The sequence below is a fragment of the Fusarium fujikuroi genome, chromosome FFUJ_chr02, assembly GCF_900079805.1.
Source record: "Fusarium fujikuroi IMI 58289 draft genome, chromosome FFUJ_chr02".
Lineage (NCBI taxonomy): Eukaryota > Fungi > Ascomycota > Sordariomycetes > Hypocreales > Nectriaceae > Fusarium > Fusarium fujikuroi.
In genome coordinates this window covers 2,629,822-2,655,633 of record NC_036623.1, presented here as the reverse complement: position 1 = coordinate 2,655,633, position 25,812 = coordinate 2,629,822, and the positions used below count along the sequence as shown (strand labels likewise).

General features: G+C 49.1%; 8 protein-coding genes; 3 read left to right on the top strand and 5 right to left on the bottom strand.

The window, feature by feature from the left end:
* Positions 1–242: 242 nt before the first annotated feature.
* FFUJ_04489 (probable SCF complex member Cullin 1) lies at positions 243–2,758 on the bottom strand (the record flags this gene model as incomplete). XM_023572220.1 has 5 exons in its annotated part: positions 243–431; positions 480–2,371; positions 2,425–2,501; positions 2,557–2,643; positions 2,691–2,758. 5 exons carry the CDS (start codon positions 2,756–2,758, stop codon positions 243–245), a joined length of 2,313 nt encoding a protein of 770 aa, XP_023426383.1.
* A 1,156-nt stretch (positions 2,759–3,914) lies between these two features.
* Positions 3,915–5,101, bottom strand: FFUJ_04490 (uncharacterized protein; the record flags this gene model as incomplete). XM_023572218.1 has 2 exons in its annotated part: positions 3,915–4,906; positions 4,960–5,101. The coding sequence occupies 2 exons, from the start codon at positions 5,099–5,101 to the stop codon at positions 3,915–3,917; spliced, it is 1,134 nt and encodes a 377-aa protein (XP_023426382.1).
* Positions 5,102–6,977: 1,876 nt separating this feature from the next.
* FFUJ_04491 (uncharacterized protein) lies at positions 6,978–7,331 on the bottom strand (the record flags this gene model as incomplete). Its single annotated transcript, XM_023572217.1, has 1 exon — positions 6,978–7,331. One exon carries the CDS (start codon positions 7,329–7,331, stop codon positions 6,978–6,980), a length of 354 nt encoding a protein of 117 aa, XP_023426381.1.
* Positions 7,332–7,898: 567 nt separating this feature from the next.
* FFUJ_04492 (probable phosphoprotein phosphatase X-1) lies at positions 7,899–9,304 on the top strand (the record flags this gene model as incomplete). XM_023572216.1 has 4 exons in its annotated part: positions 7,899–7,915; positions 7,971–8,094; positions 8,146–8,236; positions 8,295–9,304. The coding sequence occupies 4 exons, from the start codon at positions 7,899–7,901 to the stop codon at positions 9,302–9,304; spliced, it is 1,242 nt and encodes a 413-aa protein (XP_023426380.1).
* A 250-nt stretch (positions 9,305–9,554) lies between these two features.
* On the bottom strand, positions 9,555–10,361 carry FFUJ_04493 (uncharacterized protein; the record flags this gene model as incomplete). Its single annotated transcript, XM_023572215.1, has 1 exon — positions 9,555–10,361. The coding sequence occupies one exon, from the start codon at positions 10,359–10,361 to the stop codon at positions 9,555–9,557; it is 807 nt and encodes a 268-aa protein (XP_023426379.1).
* Positions 10,362–11,485: 1,124 nt separating this feature from the next.
* FFUJ_04494 (uncharacterized protein) lies at positions 11,486–12,341 on the bottom strand (the record flags this gene model as incomplete). XM_023572214.1 has 2 exons in its annotated part: positions 11,486–12,247; positions 12,327–12,341. 2 exons carry the CDS (start codon positions 12,339–12,341, stop codon positions 11,486–11,488), a joined length of 777 nt encoding a protein of 258 aa, XP_023427171.1.
* A 7,426-nt stretch (positions 12,342–19,767) lies between these two features.
* Positions 19,768–20,407, top strand: FFUJ_04495 (uncharacterized protein; the record flags this gene model as incomplete). XM_023572213.1 has 2 exons in its annotated part: positions 19,768–20,025; positions 20,075–20,407. 2 exons carry the CDS (start codon positions 19,768–19,770, stop codon positions 20,405–20,407), a joined length of 591 nt encoding a protein of 196 aa, XP_023426378.1.
* Positions 20,408–21,238: 831 nt separating this feature from the next.
* Positions 21,239–22,961, top strand: FFUJ_04496 (putative AFG1-ATPase family protein; the record flags this gene model as incomplete). XM_023572212.1 has 3 exons in its annotated part: positions 21,239–21,551; positions 21,606–22,056; positions 22,106–22,961. 3 exons carry the CDS (start codon positions 21,239–21,241, stop codon positions 22,959–22,961), a joined length of 1,620 nt encoding a protein of 539 aa, XP_023426377.1.
* Between the last annotated feature and the right edge of the window lie 2,851 nt (positions 22,962–25,812).

The following is a 25,812-nucleotide window of genomic DNA, read 5'->3' as shown; positions in this document are numbered from 1 at the left end:
ACGTGCTCAAATTGCTGATCATCTATTGTTTACCAAGCCACATTTCTCATCATGTCTGCCCGTCAGACTCTCTTACCACGCCGAAGGAATTAAGAAAGTAGAGACGCTCATAACCGCCGAGAGCCCCGGATATTTATACTCTCGGGAAATACATAATAAATCGGGCTTGATAATCGCGAAGTGCGGAGGCTGGGATGAAGCTCTCCGATTTGACCTCGAACCAATACCACTTAGTTAGAGGCTTAAGCTAGGTAACCTAGCTCGTCGTCTTCCAAACGCTCCAGATACTCCTTGTCTAGTAGGATTTCAATGCATTTCTTGATATCGCCGACCTTTGGAACAAATCGCGAGCGAATTTGGTTGATGGTTTCGCTCACGAGCTGGGTGTGTTTCATCTTCTTGCGAGCCTTCATGATCCGGACGATGGCAGACTATGTTGTAGTTAGTATGAATCCTGACAAATAAAGAGATATACATACTTGAAGAACCAGTTTTCGGTCTTCCTCAATTGTCTTGTTTGTCTCGGCCTCCTCCTGCTTGGCCTCCTTCACACCACCGAGGTTCAAGTTCACCCTGATCTTTTTGCTCTTGAAGTCGTAGTTTAATTTGAAGGATTTACCGGCTCCTGGCTTCTCACCAGCCGCGCCAGACATAATGAGTACCTTGGCCTTTAGAATAACAGCGAGTGCCTGATCCAGCACCTCCTTGCTCAGTTGAGTGGCGCTGAGCATATCCTCGTAGCTGTAGGTGTCCTTCTCGTTGAAAAGGAGGAGAATGGCCATCTGATAAATCGAGACCTGGAAGGTGTACGGAGTCTTGCTGGCCTTGCAATAGCCAGCTTTGATCTCGCCCTTGCAGAGATGCCACAACCACGTGAGCTTACGCCCGTCATGCTTATGCTTGTAAAAGCGGATAAAGCGCTCGATCTCGGCCGCAATCTCGGGAGGCGGGTTGAAGTCAGTGCTCGGTGCTGTCAATGGCCAGAAACCAGTGCCCAGAATCGAGAAAGTTGAATCAACGGCCTTGGTGTATTCGACGCCCTCAAGATGCTCGCGGAAATCTTTATTCAAATCCTTGGAAATTTGCATGTCCTGGAACATACGCTGAAGTTTGTTCGTGTATTCAAAACCACATGCCTCCTTGAGTTTGCTGATCATGCTAGTCTCAGCATCATCTGAGGAGGAGTTGCTATGCACCAAACGCCGGGCCAGCATCCGCGAGTAGAACTTCTGGAAGACATCCTTGTCCTCAATGTACTTAAAGACTGTCATGATCTGACTCAAAGTACGTTCCAATTCTGCCTCTTCAATACTGGTGCTACTCTTTCTGAGCAGGACATCAGTGTATTTAGCTAGAAGTTCAGGCGATTTGTTGGATCCAGCCTTGCAAACTTCGTTTCTATTGACAAACTCCCTACAGGCGTTGTCAAGAGAACGTGTAAACTCTGGCTCATCATTGAAAGCTCTCTTCACAAGGCCCTGGTACTGGGTGTGAATTTCGAGCAGAGCGTCGACGTAAACCTTTGGTTCGAGCTTGTCACCCTCTGATGATTGGACCTTCTGCACAGCAGCGAGTCCAGCCTTTCTCACGTGTGTCTCAAAACGGGCTCTAAGCGGTTCGAGGCCCTCGGGGATTCTCGAAAGAAGGTTGTACATTCGTGCCATATCCTCTTCCCGGTCGTTATCCAGAAGCACCTGGAATTCTTCCCGAAGAAGACTCGAGTGGTCGGCGATAAGAGCTTGATTACAAGTCTTCTTTAGAGGAATGGCGATGTCTTGATGCAGGTACATGCGAACGCGCTCCTCTTCTTCAGACAGACGAGCCTCTGCCTTCTTCATGTATTCCACGACGCTGTTCTCGGCAACAAATTGCTTGGACTCTGCCATGTAAAACTCCTTGGTAGCAGTGAGGAAAGGACGCTCGAAATGATAGCGGTAGACATCAAGTGTTGACTTGGAGGGGTCTGCTTCATCCAGTCCCAGGGAGACAAATGAGTCCACGACTTGCTTGATTTGGCCGTGTTCGATGGTTTCGCCGTTCCTTTGTTTCTCCACAAGCTTAAGCACCGCGTCCATAACCTTGTCACTGACCTTTTCGAACAGCTCCTTCCTCCATTGCACAAGATGCAGGGTGTAAACGTCGTAGATATTCTTCTTCCCTTCATCGATTTCTCGCTTGACCCAATGTCTATTGAGATAACGGAAGAGATGGTGGATATATTTGGCGGCAACTGTGTAGCGACCCCATTCTTTGATATAGAAAGTGAGCAGCGCCTCGTCGGTGTGGGCCTTGCTTTCATTCACAAGGCTATCGAGATGATGGTGGAGGTAATCTATCAGCTTGTTGTAGAGCTCTTCCCCTAGCAGATGTGCTATTGCGCAGTTAGCTTGACAGGCCGTAAACACTTGTCTAGGAATGGCTTACCGCCTCTGTGGTTACTGTGCATAGCAGGACCAGTCATGCCAACTGCTTTTTGGGATGTACAAAAGTTATGGACAGCGCTGTGACAAGTCAGTGGACGCTTCTGATATACTATTTGTGGTAAAGGTGACTAACGTGTAAACACCCATGTACATTTGCATGTCGATGCCCTGCTCGAGATCGTTCATAACGCGTGAGATACCGGCTTGTAGATAAGTCCATCTATTCGGGTCAGTTTTGACAGTCTCAACATGAACAAGGCTACTCACGTTGCCCCAATATCCTCTCTGTTGGGTATCGGGGGCATTTGACTCGGGGCGCCCATCTTTGCGGCCATGGTCTAAAAAGTGAAGATAGATGGCGGTTCAACGGAGGTGTTGGTGATGGAGGCGGGGTCAGTCTCGAGGGGTTCGAAGCGATGTCGTCAGAGTCGACAAAAGCTCGATTTGCACAGAAAGAGTTAAAGGTATAGAGCTGTAACCAAAGCGCAATTATGCGACGCGACGATGGATATGACGATCAGGTTTGCCGCTCGAGGGGATGTTGTCCCGGCTGGTGTTGAGCTAGGTAGGTACTCAGGCACGACTGAGAGCAAGGTTGAGCCTAGAGGCGGTTTCGGATGGGCAGTAGTAGGTAGTTGGTAAGTCGGTTTTGTGCTTTTTGTGGCAAGGCAAAATGCAGTCCATAAACTTAAATCATCCTAGACATATGAGTCATCAGAGGGAATGAGTGAGAGAGAAAAGAAGAAAGTGAAACACCCATAAAGTGATTCTTGACAGTCAAATAAATGCACAGGACGGGAGAGGATCAGGCAGTCAATGTCAGACCGCAGTAGCTGGACTGAATATGACAAGGCGTTGGCTGAGGCAAGGCCAGGCCACAACAGGAGGAGCAACTTGCTGTAGAAGGCTTAGCGTCGGGATCTGCCGCTACATACCGCCCTAGGCTGATGGCCGGGTTGTCTCCGATAAACAGGGGTGAAGTAGGTACTAGGTAGGTACTGTGGAAACCTTCCAAGTGAAGCATGAAGTATGGGTAAAGCTACCTTGATAATATATAGGTACCTTCAGCCTGAAGCGTCATATACATGAGCGTGCAGTGCTAACTGAGTGATAAATACTTAGTAGGAAGATATATTAGTAGGTAGGTACAGGTAATCGACGCAAGTCACAGGCAGTGGTTGATTCGAGTTCGACAAATAGAGCCATCTCTGCGCGTTCCAGCAACAGACACATAGTTAAGCTTTGTTCTTTTGATTCATTCACCAACCCTGAGGTCGTTCTCGAACACAAGAAACACGCATGTGTAGCACGTGTAATCGGTTGTCTGTAATACTAATAAAGAGAAAGGAGAGCAGCAATGAACGCTAAGCACGGTCTACCGTGATATCAATGTCCCATATATTCCTACCAGCCGCCATAAGCACTCCCTGCTCAAAGGGGTATCCTGAAATTGTAAATCGAGTCCGTTGCTCCAGTCTTCCCTCACCTTTCCTAGATATGCAGCCCATCATCTTCACCTCCTCCCAGGCGTTCCACTGTGCGGAATATGTTGACTGCAAAGTTCATCGTCCAAGCAATCAGTCCCATGAGCATGAATGCTGCCAGCGCTTTTGACAAGCTCCTCACTGCTGTGTCGGACAAGTTATGATAGACAAGGCTCTCGAACGCAAGTGCTGTGCTTGCCGACTTGAAGATGATGAAAAAGAGGTCCAGCAAGATGAGAGAGATTTTGGAGACAACAGATCGTAACCCCAAAGGCTTGCCTGTGTACTCATCCCAGATCATATAACCAATGTATGGAATAGCCACGCAATCTACGGCCACGGCAACTATGGATTGTGTCTCTTCTGCTGAATCTGTGCTATCAACGTCTTCAAGCAGGTGGATCCGCGCTGCAATAGCAAGGGCAATGATAGAAGTGACCATGACGCTCAGTCTAAACATTAGAGGGGCAAGAGAGTGCCGAATAGCTATATTCCATAAACGTTTGTACGGAGCTAGCGTCCTCTTCTTCCGTGAAACCCTGGCTTCTTGTGCATCGTAAGGGTGGCGGGCTGGTGTGTTGAAATTCGGTTGTAGGTCGTTTAGAGCCTCAACGTCCACCACTTTCGAGTCCTCGTTGGTCATGCGACCCCATGCCGAAGATTGGACAAAGTCTTGCCATGCTATGTTCGGCTGTGAGGTTAATGCTGGTTTATGTCCCGGCACAATGACGGGCTCTGCGGATCTCAGATGGTCCCATTTCCTGCCACGCATCGAGGCGCGGCCATAGCGCATAAAATGGGGGATTTTGCCTCTAGTTTCCTGGCCCTGGCCAACAAGAGGATCTTGCGGATCGACGAAGCCATCTTTCGAGATTCGTCTTTGGGGATCACTTGGTGACGAGTTATGTTGTGGTGGGACAGCGCGAGTGGGAGGCTGGAGCAGCCGCAGTTGGTCGTCGCTTACTGAGCCATGTTTGTCGTCCCATGAATCAATCCAGGCTATTTCTTGGGTTAGCTGAGAAGTCAAGCGATGGAGCTATAAAATCACTTACGTGGGAGGGACCGAGGCGGGCGTAGACGGGCAGATCTGCCAGCGACAGAGCTGCTCAAAGTGCGGCCAGAATCATAGGTTCGTGGAGAGTCGTGATAGGTGCCAGTGCCGGTTCCAGTTCTTGGAGGAGAGGGAGAAGTCATGACGTGAAATCAGTGGCGGCCGGGACGAGCTAACGATCGCGACGTTTATGTCTTCAGCTGGATATTGAAGCCGCCGAGGGCGATCGCAAAGCGTACCCAGGACAAACTGGCATGGCAGTCGAAATGTTAAAGCGCGGCTGAGCCGGCGACACGCGGGTTTGAGTTAAAATGCCGAGTCTAGGTACCTAGGTATTGTGTTTATAGAAGGTACTGGGTTAGGTAGTTATTAGAAAAATGGAAGGGTATTCGTGACCGTCAACGGCTCGAGTTCAAGAAAATGTGATGAACACAAAAACGCACACGACACACAGCAAAAACACACAATAGTTGGAACGTAAGGTAACGAAATAGACTGGGAAATTAGAGATTGGAGATCCCCGTCCTTAGGCTTTTGACGGGCGTTTCGACGCGCCCATAGCCTGGTCTGTGCAGCCTGGGTCAGGACCCCCAAGGCGTCATCCATTGACTGTTAGTGGGCGAGATTACCTGCTGAGCTCTAGAAGCGCTAGAGCGTCATAGGCCAAGGCGCTTCCAGGTCGTTTGCATTCATTGTTTCTTGCTTTGTTCTTCATGGATGCATGCATTTCTGTGTAATGAAATCATCGAGGCCTAACGGTTCATTGTTCCCAGCTACTATGCCGTACACTCCATTATCTTGAGGGTTTATTGCAGCCTGGCCCTCAGTCTCTGTTATCTACATGAAGCATTGTAAGCATTGTCTCTCATCCTCGCAAGATACCCCTGCCAACCTATCAACCCCAGTCGTGCCCAGAAAGCCTAGTTCTCGTTGCATGCCTTCTGGGCTGCCTCCTTGCAGCAACGCAGATCCTTGGTTGACAGGCTCCAGGCACGGAGCAACAGGGTCTCTGTGCCTGGGCTTGATTTCGATACGGATACGTGAATAAATCTCGAGGTTTTGGTCAATGACAATGGGTAATATCACGCGACACAATCCGATGTGCCGCAATCACGCGAACCAGATACACATGCACCCACCGTATCCACAAGTTTTCAAACTTTCGAAGGAAGCTTGTGTCCAGGCCAGGTTTCATCTAGTTAAAAGCCTACAGAGAAGATAAACTTCGCTTGCCGCTTGTCACTATCTTCAATTCTCCGATCGTCCCTCATCCTTGATTCAACCCCACAGGTATTAGGCCAATGCTAATGTATTCTGCTACTACCAAATTGAGCGACCTATTTTGGGATATCTCATGCGCTTCATCCCACTTCCTCACTGCTATATACGATGTATGACTTACCCAAATAATAGCCATGACCTATACTTTCTGGACTTGAGGTACTTCTCTCGATTGTATCGAGCTTGTTTTTCCAAGGTACCTAACCTTGCCTTGCTTCGAGGTTTGCGTTGCTCCGCAAGCTACTCCGTAGACCTGTAGCCATTCATATCTCATTAGAGAACCATCTTGGCAGGTGGTTATCCCGACTTCTTCACTATCATTCCACCATTGGCTTCCCAACCAAGGGAAACATCCTGGCTATCTGGCAAACTGATGTAGTATGACGAGTAGCTAATTATGATTTTTTATTTTCCCCCCTGTGCCATTTCTAATCTATGGTTGTTGGGTGGGCGTAGCTAAGGTATGTTTCGACAAAGGTTGTCATCTAGGGCCTTGGGAATCGAGGAGGGCCATCACCCTCCAGTGACAGTCGGTCCCGTTCTCCAAGAACCGCACTCTTCTATAAATCCGTTTCAATGGTTTCCTCATTTTTGTAGGATCGTAGCGGATTTATATCAGACAGAACCCATGGGAGCCGCCCTGAGTGCTATTCAAGCATTCAAGCATCCAGATCCTTACCAAGGGGACTACCACGCTCGATCTATAGGTTTGAGATCTGTTAGCTCATTCTTTGCCGGTCATCGTCCAGTCTCCTTGTCGCTCTTGTGAAATCCCAACCACTCGCCTAGCATGCCACCCGGCTTCGGCAGTGGGCATTCCCTCCTCGCTCTATCTTGTGCGTTCTCCGCCTCGTCGCCCGCCACATCGTTAAATTGAACGATCCCGTCTTCGACTTTGGGGTTGGTGTCCTTCCTCTTCCATCTCATTCGTCGGCCATTCTCGTCAACCATAACATCTCCATCGGCGAAGCGGGCCCGTGGTACGGGGCAAGGAAGCAAATGGGGAATTGTGACGACCAGAAAGCATGCGGCGACTGTCGTTGCGAAGAGCGACGATGTCATTCGCGATTTTGGGTGAAGGAGTGGTGGCATGATCCTGGAGGTCGTTTGGTGTAGTGTGGAATCTAAAGGTCTCAATTGGTCGTCAGCGGGTGTTTCAATGGGTTCTAGATGCCATTGAACTCACATGACAGCTGTAGCATCGTCCTCCGGACAAGCATTGACCAGGTCAACGTTGCCGACAGTATCGAGCGATTTGTGGTGGTGATACAGAATTCGTCAAGACTCACCCAAACCTGAGTTATGATGTGACTCTCATTGGCTACCGGCGGAAGGGGATTGTTTCGGCCTCGGCTCTATATAAGCCCGATCTAGAGCCATGCAATTGGTGGGGCAGTTGTGTGTCTCCACCTCGAAGAGCGTCACTCAACACCGCGAAATCGCCAAATCTCCAAATCCCCAACTACAACCAACACACGAGACCAGCTTTCAGGTCATCCCCGCGATCAGCTTAGATCACGTCGCATCGCATAGCATTGCATCGCATAACTACTGGCTGCACACGACATGTTATGATCATTTTCTTCGATAAGGCTTAGGATTAAAGATTAGCGGCGCGCGCATCCCCACGTGCCAGCCCACCAGCCCTACCCTTTCACGATGAGCGACCTCGATAAGTGAGGCTGAATGCCCGATCGTCTTCGAATTTTTGAGCTAATAACTCATTCTCAGAGCCATTGCGCAGCTGCGCGCATGCCGACCGATCCCGGAAGCGCAAGTCCGCGAGCTCTGTCATAAAGCTCGGGAACTTTTAATAGAAGAGGGCAACGTCGTCACTGTAACGGCACCAGTAACGGTATGCCTTATGCCTTTATGAAGGCTCATCAATGTCTGATTCTTTTACTAGATATGTGGTGATATTCATGGCCAGTTCCACGATTTAATGGAGCTCTTTCGAGTTGGAGGCGATGTTCCAGATACAAATTACCTGTTCATGGGTAAGACCAGTCTTAATCACACCTAACCAACTTTCACACCTCTAATCGAAACTCTTAGGCGACTTCGTCGATCGCGGCTTCTATTCACTGGAATCTTTTCTCCTTTTGCTCTGCCTAAAAGTTCGATACCCCGATAGAATGACACTAATCCGCGGTAACCACGAATCTCGTCAAATCACCACAGTCTACGGATTTTACGATGAATGTATAAGAAAGTACGGCAGCGCCAATGTTTGGCGTTACTGCTGCGACATCTTTGATTACCTGGCGCTTGGTGCGATCGTATTGGGCGCCTCCAACACCATGTCGCCTGGAGTGGAACCTGTGGATGACGAAACCGAGATCGAGGTTTGCGACCAGAACGGCTCTATAATGAGCCGTTTTCCCCGACGTCGGCCAGATGATAGCTCGCAAGATCAAATCCAAAGCCCAGGTGGGACAGCAATGGACAAGACAGGCCCCCCAGGATCGGGCGCTTCAGGGTCAAGTGGTGGCTCGGTGGGAAATCCAGCCGGAGCAGTGCTTTGCGTTCATGGCGGGTTGAGTCCATTGGTCGATACCGTTGACAAGATTCGCTTGATTGACCGCAAACAAGAAGTCCCTCACGAGGGTGCCATGTGCGATCTACTCTGGTCCGACCCCGATGAGATCGACGGCTGGGGTCTTTCTCCACGAGGTGCAGGCTTCCTCTTTGGAGCTGATATTGTCAAGGTGTTCAACCATCGAAACGACCTGAGTCTCATTGCCCGTGCACACCAGCTTGTCATGGAGGGATTCAAGGAAATGTTCGACGCCTCCATCGTCACTGTGTGGTCTGCTCCGAATTATTGCTACCGCTGTGGAAATGTTGCTGCGGTCCTGGAACTCTCCGAGGACGAATCTGGCACAGGTCTCTTCGCCCGTAGCAACGGTGATGTTGGTAGAAGCGATGGCGGTACTGGAGTCATGATGGAGGGTGGTATGCCTCCTAGGAGCGGTCCTGCGCGGCGATACAGGGTTTTCCAAGCTGCACCCCAAGATTCGCGAGGAATGCCTGCCAAGAAGCCAGTTGCGGATTACTTCTTGTGATCATCTATCTTGCCATTGTCTATTATTTTCACATCTACCGGCCACAAATGTGGCTTTGTATCACGGAATTAACTTGGGATTGGGGTTATGGGCAGGGTACGGAGTTCGATAATATTCAAAATTCATTATATACCACCTGAGTCAAAGGGTATCGTCATGGTACGCCTCTTAAATGCTTGATATCCACGCAATGCAGTTCGATCAGTTCCGGGCTACTTTCGAGCGATTCTAAACCCATGCAACAAGCCACTTATACTATCAACATACCTCCTGGTCCCTGGCTTGGATGCAGCTCCGCACAGTTGTCAAACCTCTCAAGCAATTCTAACCAATTTTGCAAAGTGTCGAAACTTTCAATGGACCCCCAGCTTGAGGATGCGGGGTTCTCGTAGACCTCGATCTGAAACATGAGTGCCTGTTCGGTTTCGTTTTTCCTTCCCATAGGTGTCAAGAGGTATGGCATCGTTTTCAAGGCATCACGCAGTATGACATGGTCTTCGGTAGACAGTCTTCCACGATGTCTGCAAATGTCAGAGACAAGGGTAAGGACAGCGGCGGCAGCATTGACCTCATCGATGCCGAACGCCCTGTTTGTGTTTAAATCATGCGACACAACGGGCTCGGGGAATTCCAAAGCCGTTGTTGTTTCTGAACCCGTCTTCGAATTGAAACTATCAGGGATTTGGTCGAAGTTGTAGGCATGCTTTTGACAGATGTCAGCGGATTCTTTTACCTCATTCGACGTGTATTCTGGTGCCCTACCACATCTAGACAGCGTTTCTTCTTCACCACCACCAAGAAGTCTCGGCCTCAGGATTGAAGGTGTTTCGCTGCAGGTCGAAGACAGTCGCGTCCTTTTCTCTTCCTCTTCCTCTTCCTTGTGCCATGAAGTATGGCGCTTGAATCTTTTTCGCCCGACACGAGTCCGAAGGATTGAAAAGAGTTCGAACCAATCTGAAAATCTTGAGGAGGTGTTTTCGCCTGTGCCATACGGACCGTAACGCCCGTTTTCCGCTGAGACTTCCTGATGCTTCCTCTTCTTGGCTTGCTGACCCATGTTGGATGTAGCTTGCTTTGATCTTTCTTTGATACTTGGTGATCCGCCTTGACAGTGGATAAGCCTAGGATTGGAACCGATAGTTTGGTGTGCGGTATGCCCTCAACTCGACAAGTCAACGGGATGCTAAGTCTTCTATCGCCTGTATGTTCATCGGGAATTATGTAACCGTTCCCAAGTGAAGGGTTTGGGATGTTTGCAAATGCTTTGCATCCGGGTCGGCGAGAGGTTTTATAGATGTGAGGCGACATGTGTTCCGCACAACGCAAAGTGTTGAAGATGCTATCAGTAGATTGTTCGACTGCCTGTTCGTCAAGAGGCGTTGCAGGGATGATCTGGTCAAGCTCTTCCCGCTTTGTTCCTATTGGCATTTCCAGATTGGCAGAAAGCATTGCCGCAGATGTTTAATTGTCAACCTGTGAGGTCGCGAACGGTATCAAGGATGCGAATGCTGAAGTGAATGATCGTACAGCGTTCGGTTCGAGAGACTACTTGATTAATATTCCATATGAGAAAAAGCATGTGTTGGTATCTCCTATTCTTAACGCCCTATCAGCAATCGTTCTTTGAAGATTGATGAAAGACCCATTGTTCCTTCGGGTTCGTTGTTCGTTTTGTCGCTGTCGACGTTCGACTTCTGCTTTATGTTCCAAGAATTCTGCAAGACATGCTAACAAATAAGACCTTTGTCTGTAGAGGACAAAGCTACAGGAACATCAACGTATGGTCGACCTCAGCCTTGTCGCTGGGTTTCCACTGTTTGTTCATCCATAGGCTTCTCCCAGGTTTCCTTTCATTACCCAGTTCACCATGGCAAGACATGGAACACCGCCCGCATACCAAGCTTGGATGTGTTTCGAGAAGACGGGCGACCGATAGCAAACCCATATCGATATGTGGGGAAATGCACATCGCCGCCAAAATGCGAGGTCAAGTCTATCGATAGGCCGAAGGAGCTTATGCCTAGCAATTGTATCAAATCCCCTTGAACTTTACGCAAATTGCATCAACACGAAGCTACTTGTCGGTAATTGTTCGATGTGGATGGCAGAGGATTTTGAGGCCACCGGGCGCAACGAAGTCCATTGGGTCGGACAAAAGCTCTCTGCTGGTTGGCCATCCAGTCAACACGGTCCTGAAGGGCCACCATCTTGTCCTACAGGGTTGTGAAAGGAATTCATGGGGATGCTGTAGCCCATCGTTGAGGAGACATCCCCAGACATGGGTGCCACAGAGTAGCTGTGTCGCCGGGGATCATCCATCAAAGATCCAGGGGTAGCGATAGCGTGGTAGCTTTCGGTCCGTGAAACTTGAGGATCAGGGAACATCTGAGAGGTGTAGTGTTGGGGATGCATTGACGAAGTTATCGACTGCCTCGGTACTGGTGTAGGGACGTTGGAGGGAAGTGGCCGGGTGTATGCTGAAGGTGGCTGGATAGCTTGGCCAGATTCCCATATAGAAGAACTGCTCGTAGATCCACTCGCGATAGATGGTTCACGGCTTTCCTGCGGAGGGAGGCCGTAAGGTACGCCAGTATCGAGAGCTGTAGGTCTCCGGGGTGCTATAACCTGCTGAAGGGATTGGACACTATCGCTGTGAGTGTTGGGGGGGAAGTGCGATATTGCGGCCGGGTCGTTCTGCGATGCTGTACCCGAGTTCAAGTAACTAGTAATGTAATCATCGCTGATCCCATGCCGGTTGAGAAGACCACGGAGCTGTCTGTTCTCCTCTGCAACCCTCCGCGCAGCATGTTGCACCTCCGAGGACGCCTCGACACCTTGCAACTCATACACTCGGAGTCGTTGCTCGAGCTCTTGGAGATACTCTCTTCTTCGGGCCCGGGATCTCCTTTGATTATCTCTAATCCGGGCAAGGTTTGCTTTTTGCTATAGACAAGGACATGCCAACATTAGGAACATGGATCGAAGAGGAGAATGGATATGGACAGAGGAACGGGCCACATACTGCCGGCGTTGACATTTAGTCGTTTTATAACTTGACGGGACAGGCGTTGTCAATATGCGACAAGAGTTCGGCATCTAGGCCAGATCGCGAATCTCGTAACAAGCTCTTTGCGACAGCGCCGTGGTGTTGGTCTGGTCAACCAACACTGATGAGGATCAACGAAAGGCGCAAAGGATAATGGGCATGAGCTCAAGTTGTATGAAGCTGGAGCGGTCCTGATGAAAAACAACCCAGGTCTAATAGATGACGCTTTCCCTTTTATTGAAAGGATGGATGGGGCACCAGCGGTGACATATACCAGGGTATTTATGAAGACTTAAGACGATAAGCTCACGAGAGGGTCCGCCACATGGGAAGGTCAGCCACAGCGGCAAGCGTTTCTTTAGGAGACGGCGAAAGGAAAGGAAGAGGTATTGGGGGCTTCTATACTACAGTCTGGAGGAAGTATCAGATACATGTGCCTCTAGAGATCCAGGGCCCGGAGAACCCCATCAACGGACGGGGCAGCCCTATTGGGACGAAGACCACTGGGCCGGCGCGGGACAACGAGACCAGTCGATGCAAGTGGCAGCCGGTTATGCTGGGAATATGCTGCAGGGCTGCGCTACAAGCAACAGTCATGAGCTAGCTGCAACCCTGGTGCATTGCAATCTGCAAAAGACAAAGAGCCGGTCAATTCGGTAGCAAGAGATCCATGAACCGGGCGAGCGAGCAGCGCGCCACCAACTCGATATGTGGAAAATGCTAACAAGCCACACTTGAACGCTGACACCGCGACTTTCGAATTGCTCCTCTTGACATGCCCCGTCCAATATCTTGTTGCCATTCTCAAGAGGCGAGTGAAGCTGAGATCACATTGCGTACATAGATAGGTACTGTACAGTAAGGTAGTCTAGGGGGTGTAGAGGAAACAGAAGATAGGGTGTCTCACTAGCAAGCCATATACACATACTCCATCCAGGCGGGCCCGACAGAATATGAGACTTGATGGGGATGTGAGAAACTGTATCGAAAGCCATGAAACCACCATCTAGCAGCTGTGCCAAGAAGCAATTGATTGAACGGGAAGTGTTGCCGTACAGCAAATAGGTGTCTGGGGACTGGCAATGTCTCCAGGGATCCTGTCCTTGGGAGGTAGTGGCTGAGAAGATTTTGAGTTCACGGAAAGCGGAGTTGTAGCTGAAATGACGGAGGCCTGGACGGCAGAGGGGCCAGGACCCAAAACCGATGTTAGTGATTTGGTTGAATGGGCATCATGCTTGGTTGGGCATAAACCCGTCGACGACGACATGATTCGGTGATTGCGAGGGCAGCGGCTCCGAAGGTATGGCTAATAAATGGCACATCACACCCACTTTCGAACCTCGCTGCAGAAAAAGACGGGCTGGCGTGAGCCGTTATTGCCCCCTTGTGGCGATAAGGTGGGTGTAAGTCAGACGGACAGGGTGCGCTGTACGGAGATCATTGCTGAGCCACGCGCTCATAAACACGCATCCTTGAATTTCATCAGTCGCTGAGAACATGAGGATATGAAAGTATCAAGCCCTCCCATACCATCCCAACCCGAACCAACACCAACACCAGCATAGCGGAGGGCACGGAGTTATGTGCGAGCACAACACTGTTTCGGCGGCGGCGGAGACGAAGGCGAAGAAGGGGCAGTGGATTTGCATCCTCCATATGTTTTTGGGATCGTGTTTGCCTGTGATCGTGGAGGCTAGCATCTTGAAAATACATAGTCTGCTGACAGGCATCTCCCCTTTCACCTACTATGGAGTACGTACGTAGTGGGACATCTCACAAGAGCCGTGGGAACCAAGACCCCTAGGGTGACACCATTCCCCAGCTACCATCAAGGCTAAGCTTTGTTGGAGGTGTTGCCAGGCGCCGTTCTTTTCTTTTTTCGAAATAGAACAAGGGCGTTCTGAGGAGAGTTAACTAGGAGATCAGGATGTGAAGCCATGGATGCCGCTAGCGATGCACGGTCGCTCAAGTCTAGGGAACCGAAAAAGGAACGACAAGGCCGGTCTCCAAAAAAAAACACAGATCCACAAACAAAAAATGCACGAGTACGTATCGTTTGGCCGTTTAAGGCGTCGTCTGGTGGCTCAACACTATCCCGAGTGCTGTTATGAGATCGCATCGCGGTTAGATTCCACGGCGTATGACTAGGACCGCAACGGTCGAGAATGAGAAAGCAATGGAATAGGCGGTGATGCAAATTCGAATGGCAGCACTAAAACAGAGATGGCCCAACCACAGCTCGAGTTTCGTATTGCACAGTACAATACCTAACGCGGCGGGCGCAAATACAGAGAACGTAAGAGCATTGTCGAAATGGCCGGGATCAATCAAGGGAGACAGATCGCGAGCCTAGAACGAACCAAGCGGATCATGATCATACTGCAATAGGCACGTCTATGCGATGTAACATGCTGGAACTTTTTTTTTAGCTATCCCAGTTGATTCGTGTGAAAGGAGAAGGCATCTGAGCAGCCATTTGCTTGGGTGGAAGCAACAGCCAAGCTGGGTAAGTCCAGCAGGACAGGGACATTTGCGCACGAGAACGCACCGCTCATCAACGGACTAGGTACCTGCTGATTGAGATTGGATGCTATGATTGAGTTGGCTGTGCCTTAATGACTAGACGATGTCGCGATATGACGCAGTGTGTTTTGCACCCACAACGCGATAGACTGAGACCTAGGGCTGGGCTGGCGAAGATATCGTCATGTGCCTGCCATTCCCCGAATTTGGATGAGCCCCCCCTAAATCTCGATCTTCGCCAGGGAACAAGACCCCAAGGCTGGGTCCAAGGGTTTGGAACTCAACGTCGAGATGTGGCTGAGGGGCCTAAGTCCAGACCCTGTCCCCACCTCGGCAAATGCCGACCGTTGAGGGATAGCAAAACTGGTCAGTTTACACAACCCAAGGTCGGTAACAAGCAAGCAATTGCAAGGACCGTTTGTTCGTCAACAGACTTTTATTATCCACTGTAGTCAATATCAGAAACCGCTATCTGAGGCATCAGATCAAATATACTATGATTCCTTGGTAAGCCCTCGGTCAGGCAAGTTTCTGCAAAGTAGACTGTCTATAATCTTTACAACTACGGAGTACTGTTAGCCGACATAAATTCGGTTTGCCGATTGCGCACCCTTGCCTCGGCAGTCATTTCTTCACCATCTTTAGAACTCGTATGATAATATATACACATTGTTCTCGCTTAATGTCCTTACGTCTAGCTATTCTCACCGTATATGATGTGTCACTTATATGTTTCAATGGAGACTGCAGCAGGCCGTCCAACTTACAAGCATGAGTCCCAGCGCCGCGGTCGTGGTAGCGGGTGTACCGGACATCAACCCGGTTCCCAGACCGACTATAAGAAAAAACCATTCAAGCTGCGTCATGGTCACGCCCATTTACAAGGAAAAGGGGATACTCTTACCATCCTTGTATGATCCTCCGACGACCCGGCCGAGAATGCTGCAAGCACGGAATTGTATGGGTCAGAAACAAGAAACGTGAGAAGCATTGACTCGAAAATACGCAGTCTTGGCGACTTTAATGGTGAATAGAGCTTTGGCAACACGGAAATGGCTCATTCACTAATATCTTTGTAATCTTGTCTTGACTCTTGATTTCCACTGATTTCTATGGTCCCGACCCGTTGTTGCCCGCCGCGGTCACGGAGCTGCCGTTGAAAGTGGGTCTGCCCTGCGCCCCTCTTCCCGCCGGAGATCCACTTCAACTACCTCATCTCTAAATTACTCAGCCCTCCATATCTCCCTGCGGCTCTTTGTTTAGTTTCCCTATTCTGCAAAACACCCGAGGCACCAACCTCGGATCACAGAACTAATAAGCACTTCACAGCCATCAAAAACCAAAGCCGCTCCCAATCAGAGGTCGTCGAGTCAGTTCGGACGGACACTAGGTGCGAAACCCAGTACCGATTCAAGCTTATGCACCAGATCGACCACCATGAGGTTCCTAGACAGCTGAATTGTCGGCCCGTCCTTGCAAGTCCTCGGGAATTTTTTTCTCAACGCATGTGCATACGTAGCACCCACGTCACATTCGCGATTCAGGTGGTTATGGGGGAGAAATGTCGTTGTTCCATGGCAGCTTCGCCGATGATGCCTAAGATACAGGTTACTAACGTGTGGCAGCTTGGGTTGCTCAATACCGCTTCTTTCAGCCACTGTCTATCCCTGTATATCCTGTACTTTCTGACTCGAGCAGGCTGAGGAAATTTCTATTACTACGGACTAAGTATCGTGTACTTTTGCGATTTCCGCGGATACTAGTTGCATCTCAAAGGCTATCTCACCCCTACCTACCATCGATCGAGTCATGACTCCCTGCATCATGACACCCTACCAGCTTGTCAACCACGTGCTTAGTTGCTTGAAGTATACATCCTCCCGGAACACTGTCTCAAACTCGTCTCTCTTGTTCAGCATAATTGCCTCGTCTGTGGGCGCTTTGGTGTGGTAAAATCGCAGTCTGGCTTCTTCAAACCCTTCCGTGGCTGGTTTAAGTTTTTCTTTTGCTTGAGTCAACAATTCTGCTTTGAGGCACTGCGCACAGAAATTCGGGATCCTGCCCTGGTCTGGTAGTGTCTTTGGTAGCAGGTGAAGTCCTTCCCTAGTCAGGGGTCTCGCTGGAACTCTATGCCCACACCCGGGATAGATGAGATCGACTCGGCAGAAGGGTAAGTGCCCTGATACTCGAACCACCCTTCAAGGCACTGCAAGCAAGCAGCATGACCACATGGCATTAGACCAAACGTACTTCCGTCAGGCGGCTCTGCGTCTGATTTGATCTGACAGCTCGCCTGATGGCATATCTGACACTTGACTTCTGTTGGTTGGTCAATGAGGAATGTAATTTTGGGGAATGGAAAAAAGGACTCTTTGGGGTCGTATCGTCGATGGGGTTGAAACCGTGATGAAAAGCGCGGCAGAATCTTCGTCTTCTCCCATGACCCAGAGCCCAATGTTCCATTTGTGTTCTGGTGTTGGGAACCTGGGGAAGTTTTACTGGCTCGGGTTCTCAGGTACCTCTTTCGAGGCTGTGGTTGGCGATCGGGATACATCGGTCGTGGAATTCAGCATGCGTCTCGTTGATTGTGTTGTTGTGTATTCAGTCGTGCTACTCTTGCTGTTATGTCACGCTGCTGGTAAAGGCCCAGCGCTTAGTAACTAAATAGCTATTCTAGGCATACAGACAAACTCTGATAACAAAGGAGAATAAGTGAAAGTACACGGCACTGTTCAATTCATTGACGACTGGGAACATCCAAAGACTCGCATCACCTTGGGCATTCGGTAGTGTACAGTTGTGTTCTTCAACGTTCTAGCCCATTGTTTATTGAACATTATGCTGCATTCTACTGCACCGTTCTCTTTGTTCTCCATTGTAGTGAGTAATACGATGTTCTAGATTCCATTGATGACATGCATGCCCTAGGGACGAACCGCTAAAACGTTCAAAGACACCATAGGCTACGTGGCCTTGTTCAGGTACAATAACCGGTGACAGCAGCTAGTGTGTGGCTTGATCTCTTGGCCACTTTATCTGTATGATCTTTTGGATGCTGAATCGAAAGTCGCATGTCGTGCGTGTTTCACGTGAGAATTTTGGCCCCAGTCTACACAAGGTCGAGACCCAGACCATATATCTTAGCTGTTTGCGGATCACAATATTGATTCTTCTAGATGTGGTAGGAGACTCGCGAGGCACGCTGCGAAACGATGTTTCTTCATACTGAGGCCCCTTGATTTGCCATTGCAGCTCAGCCTCAGGCCGTAAAGCATGTATGTGGGGATACTGGGGAAATTTGATGACATACCGCAATAGCTGATTCTTTCCTATTACTGAAACTCCTGCATCAACTTGACTATTCGCTGATATTAACCCCAATATCGTTTGCGTCCGTGGGGATGACACATGTGTCACTCGACATCACGATCATGTTTAGGGCTCAATTTACTTTGCAGATCATAACGTCGATCTAGCAGCCCGTTCATTATTACATTGGGCCAAAGTTAAAGATGCGGCTCAGCCCCATCATCAAATTCCCGGGATCTAGACTGGCGTCGATGGATCCGTCCCTTTACGACGTCCGAACTAGTCATTCTCGGCAGAGGACGCCGAGTCCCCCGACCACTCGCTTCGGGTTTACGGCCAATTTTGGCCATAGCTTCCGAAAGATGCCCAGTGACCGGAGAAGGTTAATTCTTTGTCGGACCGCTGAACACTCGGACCCGGAATCGCTGTGGAGCATTCCGGTTCTCAGCACCGGTATTCCGTGACCCCGGAAGTGGTCGGGAGATGGGGCACGAGCTGAGTCAGTCAGTACACCAACCTAGACTATGTATAGAGTACATTACGCCGTTACTTGGTGAAAACAAGCTTCATGATATGGGAAAATATCTAAGCCATACAACGATCAGAGTTCTCGTTCATGACATAGTGCGTGCCTGCATTGTCAACCAACTAATGCACATACCATCGTTTCACTAACGGACGTTGAAAAGTTACCGGAGTCATGAGAAGGCTGCGATGCTTGCCCTGCAGGGCACATGTAGTTGTGTACTTACTTACCTAAAGGTCGTTCTTTGTTCTTCGTTTAACCTTGGTGCTGCACAAAGGGAGGCATGCAACCCACGTCGTATGAGCGTGCTACGTCGCAACCGACACGCGTCGAGCGGTGAATGGAACCCATGTTACCCTTCGAGATCAGCAACAAGGATAGATGCACCCGCTCAGCCGTTTGCAGCATTCATCTCGTTCTAGACTGATGGTCTCAGCTGTGCTCCAGAGCTTTGTTTAATGGCATGTGTCTGAAATCTCGTCCGAGGCTGAAGAAACATTCCCTTGATACTATTGAACTAGTCTTGTCTCATCTTACAACAGAGTTCTAGAACCCGAACCCTTGTCGACTCGAAGGATCGGATATTGTAAGTCAATTTCGACGAACATGCAGATTTCAAGCAGTACGTTGGAGCTCTAGGGTAGGCCACAATCCTCGTGCTTCTGGTTGCTGGGGTTGCACAAGTAAACAGGGCTCTCGATGAAACAAATACCCGACCTCGACGCACCAACCAGTGAATCCTTCGTGATGGAGAGCCCCTGCATCTCCTTGATCTCCCCTTGGTCAAACCCTGATCTTCGCGTCTCTGTTAGGCAATCAGAATAGAGTATTAACTGGCCCATGTTAGAAGTATGTAGCACGGAAAAATTGCCCTGATATTAGGGGCTGCTGGGCAACAGGCGACTCTTGGCCTGACGTTGAATCTTTTTTGGCAGACTTGCTAGTAGCGGTCAACTTCTCATAAACTGATAAACTCCAACTTGCCTACCTGCCTTACTTATTGATCCTCACCGGCTTATACTCTTGCATTACGCATCACCGCTCTACCACCCACTGATAATGCCTTCGCTCAAGACGTTGTTCGCCTCAGCCGTTTTGGCGTCTCTGGCCAGCGCGAAGACTATCAAAATCACAGCTACCAGCGACGACAAGTTCGACCCTGAGGAGGTTGAGGCTGAGAAGGGTGATGTCCTTGAGTTCCACTTCGAGCCCAAGAACCACAGCGTAGTTGCTGGCGATTACCGATACCCTTGCTCTCCTCTCGATATGGGCACTGGCTTCTTTTCCGGTTTCGTTCCCACTGACAATGGATCTGCCGTAAGTTGCGACTCCTCGGGCCTCTTTGCGATTTCTAACATGTCTCTAGGACAAGATATTCAAGGTCACCGTCAATGATACGGATCCTACGCCTTTCTACTCCTCCCAGGGCAAAGAATGCGCCTCGGGTATGGTTGGTATCATCAACGCCGACTCCAACAAGACTCTCTCCGACTATAAGAAGCGTGCATCGGAGCTAAGTTCTGGAGTCAACCCAGGCAAGAAGCCATTTGGTGGCGAGTTGGTGGACGCTGATGACGCCGACTCAGATAGCGACAGCGGCTCCGGAAAGTCCAAGAACGACGACAATGCTGCTGGTGTCCTTGGTGCTCCTCTCACTGGTCTGGTTGCTGTCATTGGTCTTGCAGTTATTATGGCCTAGGCGGAGTGTTGGCAGGATGTTGGGAGAGATGCGACATGATATTCACGAAATCGTCTGGGAACTGTGTTTAAAACAGCGGGAGTAATTTGAAGCTATTAATTACTGGATTACCTGCGAGCTCGTATACCCAAGCTTGTGTCAACCATTCAGAGTACTTTTTCGACCGATGCACAACCTCGAACCCGTTACCCGCCAGGTTTCAAATCTCTAATCCTATGTTTTGGAAGGCGACTTGCCGTTACTATCAAGTCACTTACCTTGGCCGGAGATGGGTTTCCGGGTCGTGGTCAGGGAGTTTGGAACTATCTCATAACCCCCAAGGGTTCTGACGTGTGCTGATGCCTTGCCTTCGGAGTTGAATCGGCATCTTGATCTAAGACTCCGAGAGTAGAGTGACCGGGCCCGTCTTCAAATGAATAATTATGCTCGACTACAGCGTTAAGAAGCAGCTGACAAAGAGCTTAAACCTAGAGATGTGAGTCTGCAGTGTTGGGGATTCATCATGTGAAATTGTGAACAGCTGACTCTTGAAGTGCGAGACGAGCATCTAGGGTAGATCGCTGGAAATCCTCAAGTACTCTGTTAGTGAGCCTCGGCATGCTGACAAAAGACTGCTTAATTGAAAGGACCTCCGGGAATATCGGCAGCCTTCGGGTCACCAGTGCCGGGGACCAATTCTAAACCCGGCCCACACTATCGTCACTTGAATACCGGATTCGCAACTCCCCTCCATGATTAACTGCCTCATGTTACAACCTTAATTCCGTAAACTCACCAACGAACGATCGCAAACGAAGCCGCCTCGATTCTTGCGATATATATGCGATCAGAATGCGCGGCGCACTGAGGTGTAGTGCCACTGCTCGCCATCCTCGATTGTTACGGCCATCGGCGGATGGCGGTAGATTTGCGAGGACGCTTCGGACGAGCGCAACACCACAGGGCTTGAGGACAGGCTTATATTGCCGACAGACACAACAAGCCCTCACGGTCCAAGGCGCCAACTTATCGACGTCATGTTTTAACCGATCGCGGTCGATGGCAACAGTAGTCGATGCTGAACCTATACACGGCGGAGGTCCAATTCCAGAGTATGACAGAAGAGTACAGGCGGGCAAATTGCGAAACGATGAACACCAAAGAGGTGAGGATGTCGGAATCCAGCCAGGAACATAAGCCAGTACTGACAAGAGAGAAGGGATCATACAGAATTTCCAAAACTTGTATCATGAGTTGGAGAAATATGACGCCCCGCCTGTCCAGCACCCCAGCATCGAATCCCTCAAGCCCACGAAGAAGTCAATATTCTCGTCGCTTTTCGGCGCAGGTGGCAGCAGGTCGGCTACTGGGGATATCCCTAACGATCTTCCGAGGGGCTTGTATCTCTATGGTGACGTGGGTTGTGGCAAGACCATGTTGATGGATCTGTTATACCAAACTCTGCCTCCATCTGTCAAGTCAAAAAATCGAATTCATTTCAACAACTTCATGCAAGATGTACACAAGCGACTTCATAGATTCAAAATGGAGCATGGAAACGACATTGATGGGGTACCATATATCGCGGCCGACATTGCTCAACAGGCAAATGTGCTCTGTTTCGACGAATTCCAGTGCACAGATGTAGCAGATGCAATGATTTTGAGACGGTGAGTGCACTTTATCACCTCAAACTCGCTCAATGCTGACCGTATACAGACTCCTTGAATCTCTCATGGCAAACGGTGTAGTCCTGGTAACAACTTCCAACAGACACCCTGACGAGCTGTACAAGAACGGTGTCCAGCGGGAGTCATTCATCCCCGCCATCGAACTTCTCAAGAACCGCTTGCATGTCATAAATCTCGATTCGCCAACCGATTACCGAAAGATCCCTCGACCTCCATCTGGTGTGTACCACACGTCACTCGACAGCCATGCGCACGCACACGCCGAGAAATGGTTCCGGTTCCTCGGCGATCCTGAACAGCCTGAACCTCGACCCGAGACGCAAAAGGTCTGGGGTCGTGAGATTTATGTTCCTCGAGTCAGCGGACGAGCGGCATGGTTCACCTTTGACGAATTGATTCGACAACCAAAATCTGCCGCTGATTTCATTGAGCTGGTTCGGGCTTATGAGGCATTCATTGTAACCGATATTCCCGCAATGACTCATCAGCAGCGAGATCTCGCGCGTCGCTTCATCACATTCATCGATGTTGTGTATGAGGGTAACGCCAAGCTTGTCCTGACTGCAGAAAAACCCCTTTCAGAACTCTTTGTCTCCCGAGATGAGATTGCTGAAAGCCTCATGAAACAGGGGGTGAAGCACGAGCACGCGGAGGATGCTGCTGCCAAGCATGATCTGGTACATAGTGTTGACAAGCTCAAAGACTCAAATCTCTTTGCGAGTTCTGAGGAGGCATTCGCATTTGCTCGTGCGCTAAGTCGACTACGGCATATGGAGAGTAAAGAATGGGTAGAAAGGGGAATGGGCCTTGAAGCTCAAGGCGGAAAGTTGGATAAAGATAACTGGACCAAGGCGAGAAGTCGTCAGATGGAAGATTCTATGTGAAGAGGAAGAGGCGAAGCTGGATCGTGGGAGAAGCATTATATACCCGGGGCAATTACTCAGCATAGCGAGCGTTTGCCTGGTCTTGTACTTGTAACTGTATGACGACGCCCGTTGAACCGAGCAGTTTGGATTCACACATGAGCATATTTTCTTTCTATATATAGAGATGTATGATGATGCCTTGATAGAAAATTCGCGGAACGTGATAAATGTTTTTATCGCTTCCTATGGTGACTCCCCATGTTGGACATTGCGGCTTGAGAACCTATCTTCATCGGGTGGAATGGGTAGAGTTCAATGACATATTTAGAAAGCTCAACGGCGTATTCATGAGTAAATCGTAACTTGACCAACTTGGAAGTGTTTCGGTAACTCGCCTTATGAAATTGAGGGTACAGTTATCCACTACCTTACTCGGTGGTGTGATTCCACCTTAAAACAGATGTGTCGAGGAGGCCACTTCGAGCTTCGACTGATGATTGCAAAGATTCCCCTCCGTTGCAGGTTACGCTCCTATAGAGAATGCAGTATCAATGGTCTGCAAAGAACCTAAGGCCCTTGTGATGTCAAAGTTGTTGAAGGGACAAACGGAACCACCCATTAACACTGAGACAAATTTAAAGCCACACAGGAATGTCATGCCTCAGACATTGGTGATCGTAATCCCTGAAAATCAATTGTCTCTGACCAGCCACAGTCACAATTTTGAGTAGCGATACGGAGTAGAAAGGACGAAAACAAGATATCATGCGAAATTCCACTTAACCAGAGGTAAGTCAGCACTGTTATCAGCAGGTGATCAATACACCAAGGATCTCGAAACAGAGCCGAAATGACTCTTATGGCACTTACCTAGCCAGTATCTACACTCTACGGAGTCCTTGTGAATTTGATTAGATACCCAGCAACCCAGTGAGGCATCACAGGGAAAGCCTGGTCCCATTGACTGCGGAACACTGGCGCCTGTAGTTGAAGCTGGGGAAAAGCCTCGAAGTAAATCTAAACAACAGGTCATATCCACAGCAACAATGAATCTAACATCGATATCATTTGTTTGTCAACCGAGATAGAGGGACCGAGGCTGAATATGAAACAGTGACGTTGTTACGATGTAACTAAAAGATTAATTAAAATCCCTGTATTTGGAGCTTGAAAATGCCCATCTGGTCTAAATTGTGAATCGTTTCGTCCTTTTGTGCAAAAGTGCTGTGCAAGGCATATTTGTCAAACTTCGCTAATCAATTCGAGAATCGATTGCTGCACGAAATGCTTTCTCATCTCGGCATGACAAGGGCCGTTTACAGCGGATGGACGGATATATTGAAAAAGCTCAGATCAGGCACAGACTCGTCTCCATCTGTTGTTTCAACCCATATAAAGTCAATGCGTCAGTTAAGCGGTCAAAGTGCAAGCAAAGGAGGAATTTGTTTCTTCTGGTGTCGTGGCCCTCGGGGAGCAAGAAAACACCGGACCTTAATATAGGATGTCAAAGTAAACTCAGCAAAATGTATCCTAAGCTTAGCAAAGGTGCCCTAGACTTAGGCAGTAAAGACATCCTACCAGTAAATTTATGCAAATTTACCTAAGTCTTTTTGTCATTTAGGATCAAGGTCCTGGGTTTTCTTTCCTCCCCTAGTGTGGAAATGGGTAGTCGAATCAATGGAATTAGCATAATTGCTAGTGAGAGCTCTAGATTCTGAAGAAATTGAGCCACTCATTCAAATATGACAAAAAAGGATATCACTGATTCTTATTGTCGAATCAAAGCATTTGGCAGGATCATTTGTGAGTTGTCCAAGATGTAAACAGATCCCTATGTTTAAGTATGGATGTATTTTCTGTTCTGTCGCTGCTTCGACAAACACAGGAAACAGCTAAAGGGCAGGAAGCCGATGACAAAATGGAAACGTTTACTGAAGGCAAACTCAATAGACTGTGTAATAACATTATTATTGAGTGCATCGGTCGATATTCGTTGTTAGCTCCGTCATCCACGAAAAGGAGAGTGTGTGTGGGTGTGGGATAATTTTAATGAAATCGGACTATTCTCTAATTTGGGTTGGAAGACGTTGGAGCTGGGAGCTGTAGCAGCCACGCTGCACAGGGGTCGATTGGATAAGCCATTACGGATTGGCCGGCGCCTCAACGGTTCCTGGCTAAACAGATTCAGCGGGTCTGCGCCAACCAATCATGCGACTTATGTACCTGACGCCTGGCGTCAGTGGCCCAAGCCACCCCTGATGTTTAACCCCCCGCCAACGCGCTACTCCTGGCTACTATTGTGAACCTCCTCAGTCCTCACAACTCGGCAAGGATCAGCCTTGAAGACTCCCACCTCGGTTCTTCTCCTCTCGGCAAATCATAAATCACTCGATTTCCTTGGCCGCATGCTTCTCTGCTGATCATCATTAATGCATGGCGCCTCATGAATAAAATGAGTGGGAATCAGGACCCTGTCTCATCCGCTAGTGGGCCTGATAGTAGTCATTGTCGCGATGGTCGTGGTGATACGGGTGACACGACTGAGATGGCTGCACAAGTGGCAGGTTAAATTTGGAATACGATATGCCTAATCTAGTGTCGTGTGATGTACCGTGAAATGCATCTTGGGATGTAGCTTTATGCAGACTCATCTGCGCATTTTCGTATGGTGTGGTGTATGTTTGTTCAACAACTCACAGATGGAGGTAATCGGCATTCTACTAAGGACTGAGGACAATCTCAACTTTACCATCTTGTACTGTAAAGCCGGTCAAAGATGAAACTTCAATAAAATTGGCCCATCTGGGGACTGAACATGGCACGAAGAATACCTCAAAGTACATGGCCAGAGCCCTGTCACTGCCAGGTT